Below are 15943 nucleotides of genomic sequence, written 5' to 3' on the forward strand. Positions count from 1 at the left end.
TTTCGAATTTCTTCAGAATGTCTTTTATGTATTAACTTTGATAAACGTAGGTAGATTCTGAAGCTTGATTGATTTGAATCCCTAGAAAGAACTCTAGGTCTTGCATTAAGCTCATTTCAAATTCTGCCTGCATTAACTTAGAGAATTCTTGACATACAGAAGGTTTAGATGAACAAAAAATAATGTCATCAACATATATCTGGCATATCATGAGATCATTTCTAATGTTTTTACAAAAGAGTGTAGAGTCAACCTTTCCTCTAATAAAGTCATGTTCCAGAAGGAAGTTACTTAATCTATCATACCAAGCTCTGGGAGCTTGTTTTAAACCGTACAGTGATTTCTTAAGTTTAAAAACGTGTTATGGACATTTAGAGTTTTCAAAACCTGGAGGTTGATTGACATAAACTTCTTCTGATATATAACCATTAAGAAATGCACTTTTGACATCCATTTGATATAGTTTGGTAGAATGATTTACAGCAAATGAAACAAGTAAACGAATAGATTCTAACCTGGCGACTGGGGCAAAGGTTTCGTTGTAGTCAATGCCTTCTTGTTGACTGTACCCTTGCCACCAGTCGAGCTTTATTTCTGACAACTTCTCCTTTTTCGTTCAGTTTGTTTCTGAACACCCATCTGGTTCCAATAATGTGAGTTCCTTTAGGCTTTGGAACAAGATCCCAGACATCATTTTTGGAGAATTGATCTAGCTCTTCTTTCATAGCCAGAACCCAGTCATTGTCTTGAAGTGCCTCATCACAGGAAGTAGGCTCAATCAGAGATACTAGTCCTAAAGGGATTTCTTCAGGTACTTTGAATGTTGACCTAGTTCTGACAGGTTCATCCTTGTTTCCCAGAATCAAATCTTCATAGATGTTGGGGGTGGCTTCTTAATTTCTTCTAGATAGTTGAGCTTTCAGTTGCATATGGACTTTGTTTATCAGATACTTCTGGTGCTTTAGTCTTTTCGTCAGAACCTGCAAGAGTAATCTCCAGATCTGCAAGTTTCTCAACTAGTTTTGACTTTTCAAGGTCAAGCTTATCATCAAATCTAACATGGATTGATTCTTTCATAATTTTGGTTTCTGTGTTGTATACTCTGTAGCCTTTAGAGCGTTCTGAGTATCCTAACATAATACCTTTTTGTGCTTTTGAATCAAACTTGTTCATATGTTCTTTAGTATTCAGAATAAAGCAAGAGCATCCAAAAGGATGGAAATAAGAAATGTTGGGTTTTCTTCCCTTGCATAGTTCATAGGGAGTCTTTCCCAGAATAGGTCTTATAGAGATTCTATTCTAAATATAACACGCTGTATTTACTGCTTCAGCCCAAAACTGCTTAGCCACATTTGTTTCATTGATCATGGTTCTGGCTATCTCTTGGAGTGTCCTATTCTTCCTTTCTACAACTCCATTTTGTTATGGAGTTCTAGGACAGGAGAAATCATGGGATATTCCATTAGAATCGAATAGTTCTTCAAAAAAATTATTTTCAAATTCTCCACCATGATCACTTCTGACTCTGATGATTTTAGAGTCAAATTTGTTTTGCACTTTGGAACAGAAGCTAGTGAATACAAAGTGAGACTCACTTTTGTGCTTTAGGAATTTTACCCATGTCTAGCGACTAAAATCATCAACAATAACTAGTCCATATTTCTTTCCATTGATTGATGATGTAAAATAGGCCCAAACAAGTCAATGTGAAGAAGTTCCAAAGGCTTAGAGGTGGAAACAATATTTTTCTTTTTAAAAGATGTTTTGGAAATTTTCCCTTTCTGACATGCCTCATAAAGAGCATCTGAAGAATACTTCAGCTTGGGTAGACCTCTGACTAACTCGAGTTTGTTTAACTGAGAAATTTTTCTCATGCTAATGTGGCCCAAGCGTCTATGCCATACCCATTGCTCTTCGTGAACAGACAAAAGGCATTTTACATTTTGTTCTTTTAGGTCTGAAAGATTTATCTTGTAAATATTGTTTTTCCTCCCGCCAGTGAATAGGACTATTCCATTGTTCTGATTAATTGCTTTACATGTTTTTTGATTGAAAATTACATCATAGCCATTATCACTTAATTGACTTATTGATAACAGGTTATGCATTAATCCTTTTACATAGAGAACATCAGATATAGAGGGAAGAGTTCCATTACCAATAGTTCTGGAGCCTCTGATCCTTCCTTTTTGATTTCCTCCGAAACCTACGAAGCCAGCATTTTTAAGTTCCAGGCTTTGGTATATATGCTTTCTTCCCGTCATGTGTCGTGAGCATCCAGAGTCCAGGTACCATGATTGGTGTTTTAATTCTGTTGCATAAGATATCTGTAACATAAACAATCTTATCCTTTGGTACCCAAAATCTTTTGGGTCCTTTATGATTAGTTTTCCCAGAGTTTCTTAGAACTTTGGGTTTTCTAGCATTATCAAAACGTTGTGCTTGTGTATGTGTGTAGTGATAAGAAAAAGGAGATTTAGGTTTGTCATCTGTGGAATATTTATCTTCACTGGGGACATACCCTATTCCTCTTTTATTATTCTGGCTTACTCCATAAATCATGGATGCCATTCTGCTCCTTTCTATCCCATTTTTAAGAAACTTTTGAAAAGATTTTTCATATTCATATATCATTGTGTTAGAAGTTTGTGGGGATTGAGATAATGCTTCTTCAAGTTTTAAACATTGTTTATTTGGGGAGTCTCTTTCTTTTATTAAAGTTTGATTTTCATCTTTTAGTTCTGAAGCGGTTACCTCAAGCTTATCACATTCTTTGATTGTTCTTTCAAGAACTCCTTTTAAAGCCTTAAATTTTTGTTTAAGTTTCTGATATGAGGTTAGAGTTTCAAAAAGGCATGATTCAAGGTCAGAGCGAGAAAGTTCAGAAAATACCTCTTCAAAGTCAGATTCTCCATCTGATGTATTTCTGGAGGTGATAGCCATGAGTGCAACATTTGCCTGTTCTTCAAAGTCTGATTCGGGTGAATCAGATCCACTGTCGTCCCAGGTGGCCATCAGTCCCTTTTTAGTTCTGAATGAACTTTTCTTGATATTCTCTCTTCTAGAGCTTTCTTTCTTCAACTTGGGACATTCATTTCTGTAATGACTTGTTTCCTTACATTCATACCATGTTATATCTTTGTTTGACTTACCTCTGGAAGTTGATTCTGAGCGATCACTCTTGGGTCTTGGTCTTATGAAGTTATTATTCCTTTTTCTCCAGTCTTCCTCTTCAGCCTGGAAGGCTTTGTTTCAATCTGGTTTGCGTCTTTCTAATCTGGACTTTAGTGCTACAGACTTGATCTTCTTCTAAGGTTCATCTTCCTCCAGTTCTATCTCGTGGCTTCTGAGTAAATTGACGAGTTCCTCAAGGCTGATATTGTTCAGATTTTTTGATAACTTTAAAGCTGTGACCTTGGGTCTCCATTTCTTTGGCAAGCTTCTAACAATCTTTTTGACATGATCCGCAGTTGGGTAGCCTTTATCCAGCACTTTGAGTCCTGCAATTAAAGTTTGAAATCTAGAAAACATCACCTCTACAGCTTCATCGTCCTCCATTTCAAAGGCTTCATATTTCTGAATTAGAGCCAGAGCCTTTGTTTTTTTGACTTGAGAATTTCCTTCGTGAGTCATCCTCCGAGAGTCAAGTATTTCTTTAGCTGTTTCCCTGTTGGTGATCTTTTCATATTCATTGTATGAAATGGCTTTGAGTAGTATCGTTCTGGCTTTGTGGTGGTTTTTGAATTCACGCTTCTGATCATCTGACATTCTGCTTTCGGGAATAGCAACGCCAACGTCTGTCACAGGTGGTGTGTAGCCAATTGTGACAATATCCCATAGATCAGCGTCGTAGCCCAGAAATAAACTTTCAATTCTGTCTTTCTAATAATCAAATTTTTCTCCATCAAAGATTGGAGGTATAGCATTGTAACTATCTCTTTCATTGGTGTTGGCCATAGTTTTTCTCACGCTGGATCTCTCTACATTGTTAAGTGTTTGATTAGAAAATCAATAACAGAGTCGTAGCTCTGATACCAATTGAAGGTTGAGAAAAACAAGAAAGGGGGTTTGAGTTGTTTTGGAAATAAAAACTTTTTTAGAAATCAGACACACACAGAATAAAAAGGAGATGACACGGAATTTTATACTGGTTCGCTTGAAATTCAAAGCTACTCCAATCCACCAGGCCAAGGTGATTTCACCTTCAAAAAGGACTTAATCCACTAATCTTGAAAGATTTCACAACCAATTGTCTAAGAGAATAATCTCTCAGCCTTCTCAAGTATTCAGACTACACATAGTCACTTGAGAAAGTATTTCAAGCAAGAGTATAAATTGTAATGTAAAGTGCTTATAACAAACAAGCAAGAATTACAGAATTGTAAGAACAATAGTTTTTCACATAAGAGCAGCAGCTCGTGAAAGATGAGAATGAAATTGAGATTTTTCGTTTTCTTGTGTATCTCAGGTATATTCTCTTGTGAAGTATTTCATCCTTTATATAGTCGTTGTGATGGATCGTTGGAGTGATGATATGATCTTGGTCATTGAAGAGTGATTAATGTCATTACTATCATTGTTTCTTTCTAAAACAACTTTGCACGCCTCATTATTTCCTTCTCAAAATACTTTATTTCCAAATTAAGATTTCTTTTCAGTTACGCGTTCTGAACTTGTGAGTCTGCATCAGAGTTTTGATAAATCAGAGTTTGTCTTTAGAGATCGAGTATGTCTGACCACATCAGAGTTTCTCAATGCTCTAGACTTCTTCAGATTCGGAGTCTGGATTCAGTATTCTTTTATCAGAGTTTCTAACTTCTTTATGTTGCACTGGTATCTGCGTTGATCAAAATCAGAGCCTTCTGGATACATTCTTTCTGAGTAGCATCTGATAGTCGAATATTTTGTATCTGATGTAATTTTCTATCTGATGTTTGATCAGAGTCCTGCACACTAAGAAAAAATTTCGTTAGAGTATCATTTTTGTTTCATCCTTTGTTATCATCAAAATCTTAGAGATATATTGTAGAACTAACTTTGATCTTACACGTGTCACACTCGACTGACATCGTATGGTCTGGTCGATCCTTAAATTCCGACGACCATAAAGCTTGCCTGCATTTTCACAAGTCCACTCAACGCTTTGAACTACCTATGTTCATGTTCCAACAGTCTTTTTTGACAACCACTAATTTCAACGAATGGTGGGCCAACTACCAATGTCAAGCTTTTTCCAGTGATCCCTTTCTCCAAAATATGATTGATGCCTTTTCCATTCTCGCCTGTGATATACCGCCTCAACCACCGTCTAAGAAGCTCCCGACATAACAATCCAAACTAACAACGCTGATGACACCCCCAAAAAGGTAACTATTACTCTTTCATTTTTCCTCTCTTTACAGAACACGAAGACTAAACATTCCTTTTCTCTGTTGTTAGGGTCGAAAAAGGGTTCCCCCATCTCAACCATCCCCTGGCAAACCTTCGAAAAAGCAAAGGGCACCATCGACTCCAAAACTGAAGTTACTTAGTATTAATGTCCTCAGGAGGCTTTATATTTTAGCATTTTAGTCACCTTCCTACTTGTCTTTTGACTCAAGTTCTTGAAGTGGTCCCTTTGGTCGACAATGAGGATTCCAATGGCAGTGTGCATTCGCAAATTTTCCCAACGTCGAAGGTGCCACCGACAACTCCTCATACTCCAGCACGAAGAAGGAAAGTCCAAGCTAAGAAACCCCCCTCAAAGGTCACTCCTTCGACCAAACATCATGCAGTTCCAGATGACCTTGATGAGGTCTTTGCTCCTCATTATCCAGAAAGAAATCATCCTGTTTCTCCACCACATGTGGCTTCTCAGGTATTTATCTTTCTTTACTTTAACTCATGAGCTGGTTTTTTATGTGAGTTCTAACTCTTTATATCCCAGGAACACGTAGTTGAATCGACTCCGGATGATCCTGTGGTAGAAGATAGGGTCGAAAATTAAACCGCCGAGGTTATCTTAAGCCACCAAAAACAAAACGAGTTTCAAATCTTGTCGCCTGAGACCCAACAGAATCTTGTCGCTCAACAAACTCAAAACCCTTCGATTGTTGTTGGAGAAGGAGCCTCTATCAGTACCTTGACTCCGGACGAGGTCCTGGTTATAAAGCAACGGAATCTAATAGAGGCTTTAAGGAAACTGCAGCAACTACGTCAACATTCGACTGAGGCCTTCGTGTTCGACTGTTGTATCTTCGTCAAAAATGGACGTTGTCGCCACTCTTAAACTTCAGAAGTTGAAAGACCTATTGTTTGAGCGTGAATTCTTAATCATCCTCAACGAAGAAGAAGGTTTGGCCCGTGACGTCTTTAAGCTCCTTGACGAACTTGCGCTTCATGAGCTTCTTGCCTCGACTGTCAAGTACTTAGTTGAGTTTAAGGATTTCTTTTCCCAACTGGTCAGGGACCTTATCCTCCTTCGAAATGCTGACTTTCAGATCAAGACCAAGATCAATGAGATGAGGCTTGAGTGGTATTTCAACGAAGCGTGTGAGAAGAAACTCAGTGACTTTGAAGCCAAGAAACACGAGCGCTTCTGCCAACAACAAGCCTTCGACCAGCAAATTTTGGACTACCAAGCTCAAATAGCCGAACTTAACAAGAAGATTGCTAAAGTGGAACCACAAAAAGCTTCCTTAGATACGACTGAAGAGCTTCCCACACAAGAAGTTGTTGACCGTGAAGTTTTAAAAGGGATTTCTCATGGAGAAAAAACCCTTAAGATTGAGGCTAGTATTAAGCAGCTGCGGGGGAGAAAAAGCTTTCTAGATAGTCGAATTGGTCATGAGACGATCTCTTTTGAGGATTTTAAATCTAGATTTCCTGTTTGACTTTTCTTTTTTGTAGTGGCCCTTTTAAGGCCATTTGATCATTTTGTAATGCCATCCTTGGTTATTTGAACAATTTAATGAATACTTTCACTATGTTTAGACTTGAATCACTTGTAGCATAGGTTTATATATTTTTTAAATATTTCCCATTTACCCTTAAGATCCTTCGATCCATGCCTAGTTCCTGAATTTCGTAAGCATTGTTCGTAAACGTTCGGATTACTTGAAACGGTCCCTCCCATTTGGAGACCATTTTCCTAAGGTTCAATTTCTTCGATCCATTGGTAGAATTACTTTCCAAACGTAATCATCTACTACAATGGTTTTCGTTTTAACCCTTATGTTATACACTCTGGCCACACGTACTTTTTGTCGTATCAATACGTCCATTGTGGCCAACTTCTCTTCGTCTAAATTAATTAATTTGTTAAACATCAACTCCCAATATTGTTTCGAATGAATATTATTTTGGCATTGCACCCTGACTGATTATAAACAAATCTCTGTTGGTAATAAAGCATCATGCCCAAATGTCAAACGAAAAGGCGTCGAATTCGTCGCTTCTTTTGGGGATGTTTGACAAGCCCATAAAATTTGGTCTAGCGTCTTGTGCCATTTTTTTTGGCTTTTTGGCAACATGTTTTATTATTAAACTAATTATCACATTGTTGGCTACTTCAACTTGGCCATTTTCTTGGGCATAATAAGGTGTGGAAGTTACCAACTTGAAACCTGTTTTGACGGGGAATTCCTGCATCTTTTTCCCAACAAAAAGCGAACCCTGGTTTGTGGTGATGGTTTCTGGAATGCCAAACCTATATATGATATGTTTTTAAATGAATTCGATCACAACCTCCTGATCTACTTTCACCAAAGGGATAGCTTTTATCCATTTTGTAAAGTAGTATATTCCGACCAGGATAAACTTTTGTTGTTTCGATGAAGCTGGTAGAATTTCACTGACGACATCCAACTTCCATCCCCTAAAAGGTCAAGGCTTAATAATTGCGTGCAGCTCAATTCCTGGTACGTGTTGGACGCTTGCGTGCATTTGACATTCCTGGCACCCTTTGGCAAACTCGATACAATCTTTTAACATACTGGGCCAATAAACGCATTGTCGAAATAACATCCATTTCATATTATGGCCTGCTTGGTGCGTTTCACAGGCTCCACTATGTACTTCAGATACGGACAAATAGGCTTCTGTATTTCCTAAACATTTGAGCAAAATTCCTTCTAGGGTTTTCTTAAACAACTCATTTCCCAGGCGTATATAACTTAGAGCCATGTACTTGATTTTCCTGTCAGTGTTTCTGACTGGATTTTCTAAGTACTCTATGATAGGTCTTCTCCAATCTGATTGTGATAAGTTTTCAATGGAAAAAACTTTGTGTACTGCAAAATTTTCGAGACATTCATCGTCGATACCTTCGTCGTAGTTGAAACTGTTGTCGGCGTCCCCCTCCCCCACTATTCTTGGGATTGCCATATTAGGTGACGACGGGGCATTCGGTACCATCTTCTCCTGTATCTCGATAATATCATTGAGTCTTGATTTTGATATCTTGTATCGAGAGGCGATTTCGGCAAACTCGTTGGCTTCTTGGTTTTCCATTCTTGGAACATGCGCAATGCTAACGACCTCGAAGCATTCCAATAGTTGTGTCGCCACTGTGAAATACATCAATAAATTTTCCTTAATGCACTTGTATTCTCGTGTGATTTGTCTAATAACCAACTCTGAATCTCCCTTAACCTCTATTTTCTTGGCTCCTAAATCTCTTAAGATTTTAAGACCAACTATTAGGGCCTCGTATTTTGCTTCGTTATTGGAACATTTTCCGTTTACTCTACAATTAAACCTTGTCGGAATGTCTTGTGGGGATAGTCTTAATATCCCAACTCCTATTCAATCCTTGTGGCTTGAACCATCGAAATATAATCGCCAAGGGTTCGTATCAACCATGTTTAGTGAAGGTTCTACTATGGCATGATCCACAATGAAATCTGTTACTATTTGGCCCATCATAGCCCTCAAAGGCTTATATGTTAAAGAAAACTTTGTTAATGCCAGTGCCCATTTTCTAATCCAACTATGCAGAATATGTTTAGACAACATATGTTTAATAACATCTTAGTGAAACGAAACATAAACATCAACTGGTTTTATATATTTCTTTAATTTCATACATGAGAAGTACAGGCATAGGCACAGTTTTTCAATCAAACTATACCTAGTTTCAGCATCTATCAAAAATTGACTGAGGTAGTATATGGGTCTTCCGAAACCACTGACATCCTCTTGAGCTAACATACTTCCTATGGTCATATCTGACACAATAATATACAAACTCATATTCTTATTACTACTAGGGGGTAACAAAATGGAAGGCTTTGTAAGGTATTCTTTGATGGCGTCAAAAGCCTCTTGCTGCTCCTGTCCCTAGTGAAAATCACTCTCTTTCTTGATCTTGAGGACTGGCGAAAAAACCCTTGTCTTGCCACTTACATTTGATATGAATCTTCTCAAGAAGTTTATCTTCCCCAACAAAGACTGGAGTTTTTTTTGTCGGCAGAGGCTTGAGATCCAAAATTGCTTTTATGTTGTTTTGATTGATCTCGGTGCCTTTCTTGTGCACCAAGAAACCTAAGAAGTCTCCTGCATGTACACCAAAAGCACATTTTAATGGATTCATTTTTAATCCATATCTTCTCATTCTCTCAATTTTTAATGATAGGTACTATATTAGCTAACCATGCGACATACCTTGCAGTTTTGATGAACCGACTTTTGAGAAGTCTTTCGATCTCCTACTTGATCTTTATAGTGATCTATGGGGAAAACATCGAGGGTGTTTCTTCACTGGCCTTTTCCAAGGTTGAATAGGAAATCAATGCTCCATCACACTTCGACTCAGGCCATGCATTTCGTCGTAGTCCCAGGCGAAACAATCTCTGTATTTTGTCAATACTTCGATCAGCTTAGCCTTCATCTTAGACCCAACTTTGGTACTTATGTCCGTTGGTCTTCTCGCGACTTCATCTCCTAGATAAATTTCTTTGAGTGGGTCTTGTGCTTGCATTTTCTGCAACTCATTTAATGAGTTTTTCTCAAACCCCAAAGGCTCATTGTCATAGATGCAATCAAGCCTCCGGCTTTTTGAAGTTATTGTTTGGTCTCATCGACCATTTTCTACCTCTTTGGCTTGGAAATCCATGTTCTGAAGTCTCTCCTTTTCTAGGGTTGACTCCCATTTGTTTTCATCCAAATAGGCCTAAGTTCGAGCCAAACATTTTGACTCAGCAGTGATCTCTATCGACTGCATGCCACCCCGTAGGTGGAATTATCATCTCTGGCTTAATTTCTTCCTCATCATCCCATATGAAACTATGGTCGGGATCAAGGTTCAACACACGACCAGTGTTTACTGAAGTATAGGACCATGATTCATCATCACAAGGCGCAATGTTTTCCAGATGCTAGTCGAAGGATTTCTTTGAACCCTTGGCCTCGCCGATCTGGTAATAGCTCTGGGCAACTTCAATATTTTCTATGATGTCATCCTTTAGCCAGATTATGAGTCGTTAATGTACAGTAGAGGGTACCACTCCTATCCCATGGATTCATTCTCGTCCTAGGAGTAAGTTGAAATTTTCTTTAGAATTTATTACCATAAAAAGCGTCGAGCGTGTAGTTGTGCCAACAGCTAAATCGACCTGGACCATACCCAGTATGTTACTGGTTTTTCCTTCGTAGTTTGATAGAACCATATTGTGTTGTCGTAGATCGTCGTCACACTTCCCCATTTTCTTAAATATGGTATAAGGCATTAAATTGACGGTTGCACCCCCATCTACAAACACCTTGTTTACTGTTATTCCATCAACCTTCGCCCTTATGAATAAAGGCTTCAGATAATACATCATCCCTGGGCTAGGTCTTTCGAACATGGATTTTTGCTCCTCAACCACACCATTATTCATGATGTAATAGCATAGTGGTTTTCCTCCAACAGTTTCATCTGGCATAAAGTCTTCCTCAGTTTCGGAGACTTCTGATACCATATTATATTCAACTGGAAACACTGATACAATGCCACATTTAATGACGAAGTCATCGCCATATGTATCATCATTGGTTTCGTCGTGCATGTCTTCGTCGAACTGGGGAGAGTATCCAAGCTACCCTTCTTACGACTGAGGGAAGTATTCAGGCTCCTCCTCTTTCGATTTAAGCACGTCCTCTGGCTCTTCTTTTTTCTCGACCTGAGATGAACATTTCATACTTTAGGAAGATACTACTGCTTTCTTCCCTGTCGGATCAATAGTTATGACCATTTTTTTATTATCCACCATCTTTCCCTTTTGTCCAGAGGTTTCGATAGGCTTTAAGTGTGCGGTCGTAACCTTTTTCCCAGCTTTTTTGTTCCTATGGTAACACCTCCATTGTGTTTTGGTCATTGGGTTCTTTACTTTGTAGTTGGGAGAAACCCCATATCCCCTTGTCTCGAGCTTCTTTTCTAGAGACGTTGTTTCTTTCTTTAACTCTAACACTCTCAACTTTGGTCTCTTGCCTCCTTCTAGTTCACCTATTCTTCCCACTTCTACTATGGAACATATGACGGTGGAAGGAAAGTCTTTGGTTGAGGATGTTGGAATTTCCTCATGTATTCTTTGTTTCGTCGTGCTGCCCCACGTTTGTCGAACAAGAATCTAGGGACGACATGTTTCTCCTTTTTTGATGCCTTCTTCTTGCCAGACTCCAATCTTTCAGCGACTTTCTCGTCGAACACCACACTGCACTTCGGGCATAGGAGCGCTTTTGACCCACTTAGTTTGCAGTTCTCTTGGAAATCTGCAAGGTTTTAGCCTGGTTGGGGATAGGCTGACTCCAATCCATTTTCAGCCTTTTTGTCGAAACTAGCAGTAGTTTCAACCATTAGTAATTCAAAAGACTCAGCTAAAGACACCATATCTGAAGATTCCATGAGATCATCAGTAGTATTGACCATCATGCATTCGAGAGGCTCAGAATACAAAGCTTCTTCAACCTTCAGAGGATCAGAGTCCACTTGCATCTTTAACCTTTCTCCAAATTGAAGGCTCCCTTCTTTCAATGCCTATTGCACCAAGTCCCTGAAAAGAACGCACTGATAACTTTTATGACCAAGAAAATTATGAAACTTACAGAATCCCCTTTTCTTTTTCTGTTCTATAGGGGGGATCCTTTAAACACTGAGGGAAAATGATTTGACCATCTTTAACCAATACATCGAAGATTTCATCGCATTTAGACACATCAAATGTATAAGTCTTTGCAACGTATTTATCTGTTTTTCAGCTTCGGTGGGGTTTTTCCCATTCGATGGCTTTAAAACTTTACACGTGTATGGAGGTCCAGGCTTAAGTTCCGCCACGTTGACCTTGCTTTCGTCGATCATCTCTTTATAGTCAAAAGAGCATCCTTCGACTATGATATATGATACTTTCTCTTTCTTATGATATCGACCAATTTTGGTCTTTTCAACTTTCAGGTGTTGGATGTGTCAAACTCTGTCAACTAATTGCGCCATATCCCTCAGATATTGAGTATGCAATTTTTTCCTTATAGAATAATCTAAACCCCTTGCTGATATCTCATCCAACTCATACTCATGGACTTGAGTAAAGCATCTCGCTTTCAACAGTCTAAACCTGTTTAAATACTGATCAACTAACTCAGTGGTCTTTCATTTGATACTGGCTAGTTCTTTCAGGCTGATTTCCGACTGCCCCATGTAAAACTGTTTATGGAACAATCTCTCCAATTGCGTCCACGTTTGGACTGATTGTGGAGGTAGCTTCGTAAACCATGTGAACGCATTTTTTGTAAGAAAACTTGGAAAGTATTTCAACTTCAAATCCTCATTATTCGCTATGTCTCCAGCTTCGGTCTGATACCTGGTGTAAGACCCCAATTTTGACCCTAATATCCCTCATGCTATCTCATCATTTGCATTGGCTTTGGGATCCCACCTTGGTATCCTCCTCACCCCTTATTCTTTGGGTTTGTATTAGGAGAGGTCACCATGCACTTTTCATTGTATCATATTTTGCTTTTCTTTGTTTACTAACCAAAATACCAAAAATATGTCTATATGTAGCTTTGTTCATTTTGTAGGTAGTGTGTGTGTGTGTCCACCTATGCCTCAGCAAGCTCATATATAGGGTTTAAGACCCTCAATGAAAGAGATCAATCAATTAAAGGTTCACAATGGTTCTAAGCATCATATATGGATCCCCATATTCTTCATTTATCATTTTTATCAAGAATTCATCAAGAGTTTAAAGCTTGTTTGCCTTGGAAACCCTAATTCATTTGGGTATCTTGTGTGACTTTCTTAGCAAGTTTCTTCATCACTTGGTCAAGGATATCAAGGGATATTTCATTATACATCATCTCAAGCATATATGATTCTCCATGATCCCCAAAGATAAAAGGAACCTCAAGTTTGCAAGTTGGTTCAAAGAAGTTGACCAAAGAAAGTCAACTGGTCAAATCTAGGGTTACCTAGACCCTATATCCTACAATTTTTGTCATATGAAAATGATTACAATATAAAATTTACTCTTTATTACATTACAAAAAAAAATTATGTTGACATAAAGAGCTAATTTTTCTTGAAAAGTCATTTTTTATGGTAAAAGATTATAGGTCATTTTGTCTATGCCATAGATGGAAGGTCAACCTCCAAGAACCATAACTTGCTCAATTTTTATGATATGTAGGCCATCCAAGTTTCATGATAAATTTCAAGATTCCTTATCCAACTTTTATTCTTTGAGAAATGTCAAAATCTACTTGCAAGGGCATGTGCCAAGAGGAAACATTATAGGTCATTTTGGGTCATTACCATTGAGCAATCAATTTTCCTCAACTTATAAAACCCATAAGTCTCTCATGAAAGATTAAAATGGTGTCAAATTTGTGACTAAATTTAATAGGAGTTAAATACCTACAACTTTGGTGAAGAAACCATTTTCATTTGAAGCTCATAGCAAAAGTTATTCAAGGTGGAAAAAGTGATCATTTGACTTTATACTTAGAAATTTTTCAACTATGTTTGATTTCTCGAACTTCCACCTTAAAATTCATCATGATCCAAGTTCTAAATGAATAAGTGTTCAGCATCAAAGTTGTTCTCCTTCATGTCACCTTTCTAAAGAGTCCAAGATCATGACATTGGAGCATTTTTCAAGGACTTGCGCATGGTTACATTTCATGGTCCCATTTGGATAATTCTCATGACCAATTATCAAATACAATTGCATGGTCTCATGTTAAGCTTTCAGCATCACATGTACACAAGTTTCGACCATTTCCAATCATTTCATGGGCCTATCACACGCCCATGCAAGCATGCACACTAACATTTATATTTTTGACAATTTTTTTGGAATGGTGTAGAAATGAATCTTTGAGCCTATAAATACAAGCCATTATGCTCAAAATTGGGGACACCTTGCCCAAGCTTTGCTCCTGCAACCTTGCCATCTCCATTAAAGAATAATCTTGAAGGCTTTCATTTGAAAATTGTGTTTCAATTTCACTTCTGTTTTGAAGTTGAAACTCCAAGAGTCCAAGCCATTTGAGCTCTCATTTCATCTTCTACAAACAAATAGAAGCAAGCCCAAGCCAATTGAGATCCAGATCGAGCTTCATTACTGCAAACAGAAGGTGATTTTTGTGAAACTTTCTCTCGTCGATTCTCTCCCAATTCTCCATCATTTCCATTAATTTTTGGTTGACTGAAGTCCTACCAATGTAGGCAACAAGATTGAGTTACTTTGAGGTCAAATCGAAGCAACTCATATCACACACCTTAAATTCCAAATCCATGTATCTTTTAATATACGTGGAATTGGAAGAAATTGAGGTCAAATTTGGACTTTTGAGCATTTTTTCCTTTAAATTAGTGTATTCATTTTCCATTTTTATGGAGGTTGGTGGTGGACCAGTCCGGTGAGATCCACCGGAGAATAAGACCGGAGCTAGGGATCCGGTGGTGCGTTGGCGCCCTTCCAGCCATTTGATCTCATTTGAATGTTTTAATCTTAGCCTTTACTTCTGATTATCAAGTGTGTACACGTGTTGACTAAGGTGCATGATGGAGCGTGTGTTGCGGCCATCAGATCTGCCAACTCAATTAACGAGGGAGATCTGATGACCCGTGTTTTTTCTATTTTCTTTTTATTTTCTGATTTTCCTTTTAATCATTTTATTTTATTTAATTCATAGAAATTTCATTTTTAATCCAAAAAATATGGGACTTTCACCAAAAATCTTTAAATATATCCCCTCTTCCTTATTTTGAATTAAAATCATTTTTTTGGAATAATTTTGATATTTTTGTGAATTAAATGATTTTTGACTTTTTTTTAAATATTTTAAAATAATTCTGACTTTCCAAATCATTTGAAGGGATTTGAGGTTTTGTCCATTTAAAAATGCAGTTTACTTCATTTTAAAATTGATTAATTGTTTAAAAATTGTGTTAAGCCATTTAATTGATCTTGTGATGTTTGACTTTCTGTTGGGCCTTGGTCATGGTTGATTTGACTTTTGTTTGACCAATACTATTGGATTTTAGGGGTTGATGAAATGTACATTTCATCCCTCAAAATGAATGGATAGTGTTGATCAGATGAAATTCCTCCTATGATCAATTTGGGTTTCTATTTCCCCTTCCCTCTTCATCTTCATCCCTATTCTTTCCCAATCCATCATTGACCAATGAATTCTTTTCATGTCTAATGCTAGTTGATTCATCAATGACCTTGTGTCAGATGAATCAATATGAGCCTGACTGAGATAGGTCTCTCCTTTTTTTTACTGTGTGGTATGTTTTAGGACTTTGGTTCTTTGTACCAAATATCAGACATGTATTAACACCTATATTTTATTGCCCGGCCTCAGATAGTTGTGACTTCTATGTAAGTCCTATTATGATTGCTTAACATAGAGCTAAATTTGTCCAAAAAGGTATAACATTCTTATAAGTGAGATTGTAAGTCTCTCATTCTTCATG

General features: G+C 37.8%; 1 protein-coding gene across 1 annotated transcript; it reads right to left on the reverse strand.

Annotated features, from left to right (window-relative positions):
• Positions 1-7863: 7863 nt before the first annotated feature.
• On the reverse strand, positions 7864-11027 carry LOC127079917 (uncharacterized). Its single transcript, XM_051020267.1, has 5 exons — positions 10604-11027; positions 9385-9534; positions 9110-9206; positions 8805-8968; positions 7864-8696 (listed from the first exon to the last, which is right to left on the reverse strand). The coding sequence occupies exons 1-5, from the start codon at positions 11025-11027 to the stop codon at positions 7864-7866; spliced, it is 1668 nt and encodes a 555-aa protein (XP_050876224.1).
• Between the last annotated feature and the right edge of the window lie 4916 nt (positions 11028-15943).

This window comes from Lathyrus oleraceus, chromosome 5 (genome assembly GCF_024323335.1).
Source record: "Lathyrus oleraceus cultivar Zhongwan6 chromosome 5, CAAS_Psat_ZW6_1.0, whole genome shotgun sequence".
NCBI classification, from domain to species: Eukaryota; Viridiplantae; Streptophyta; class Magnoliopsida; order Fabales; family Fabaceae; genus Lathyrus; species Lathyrus oleraceus.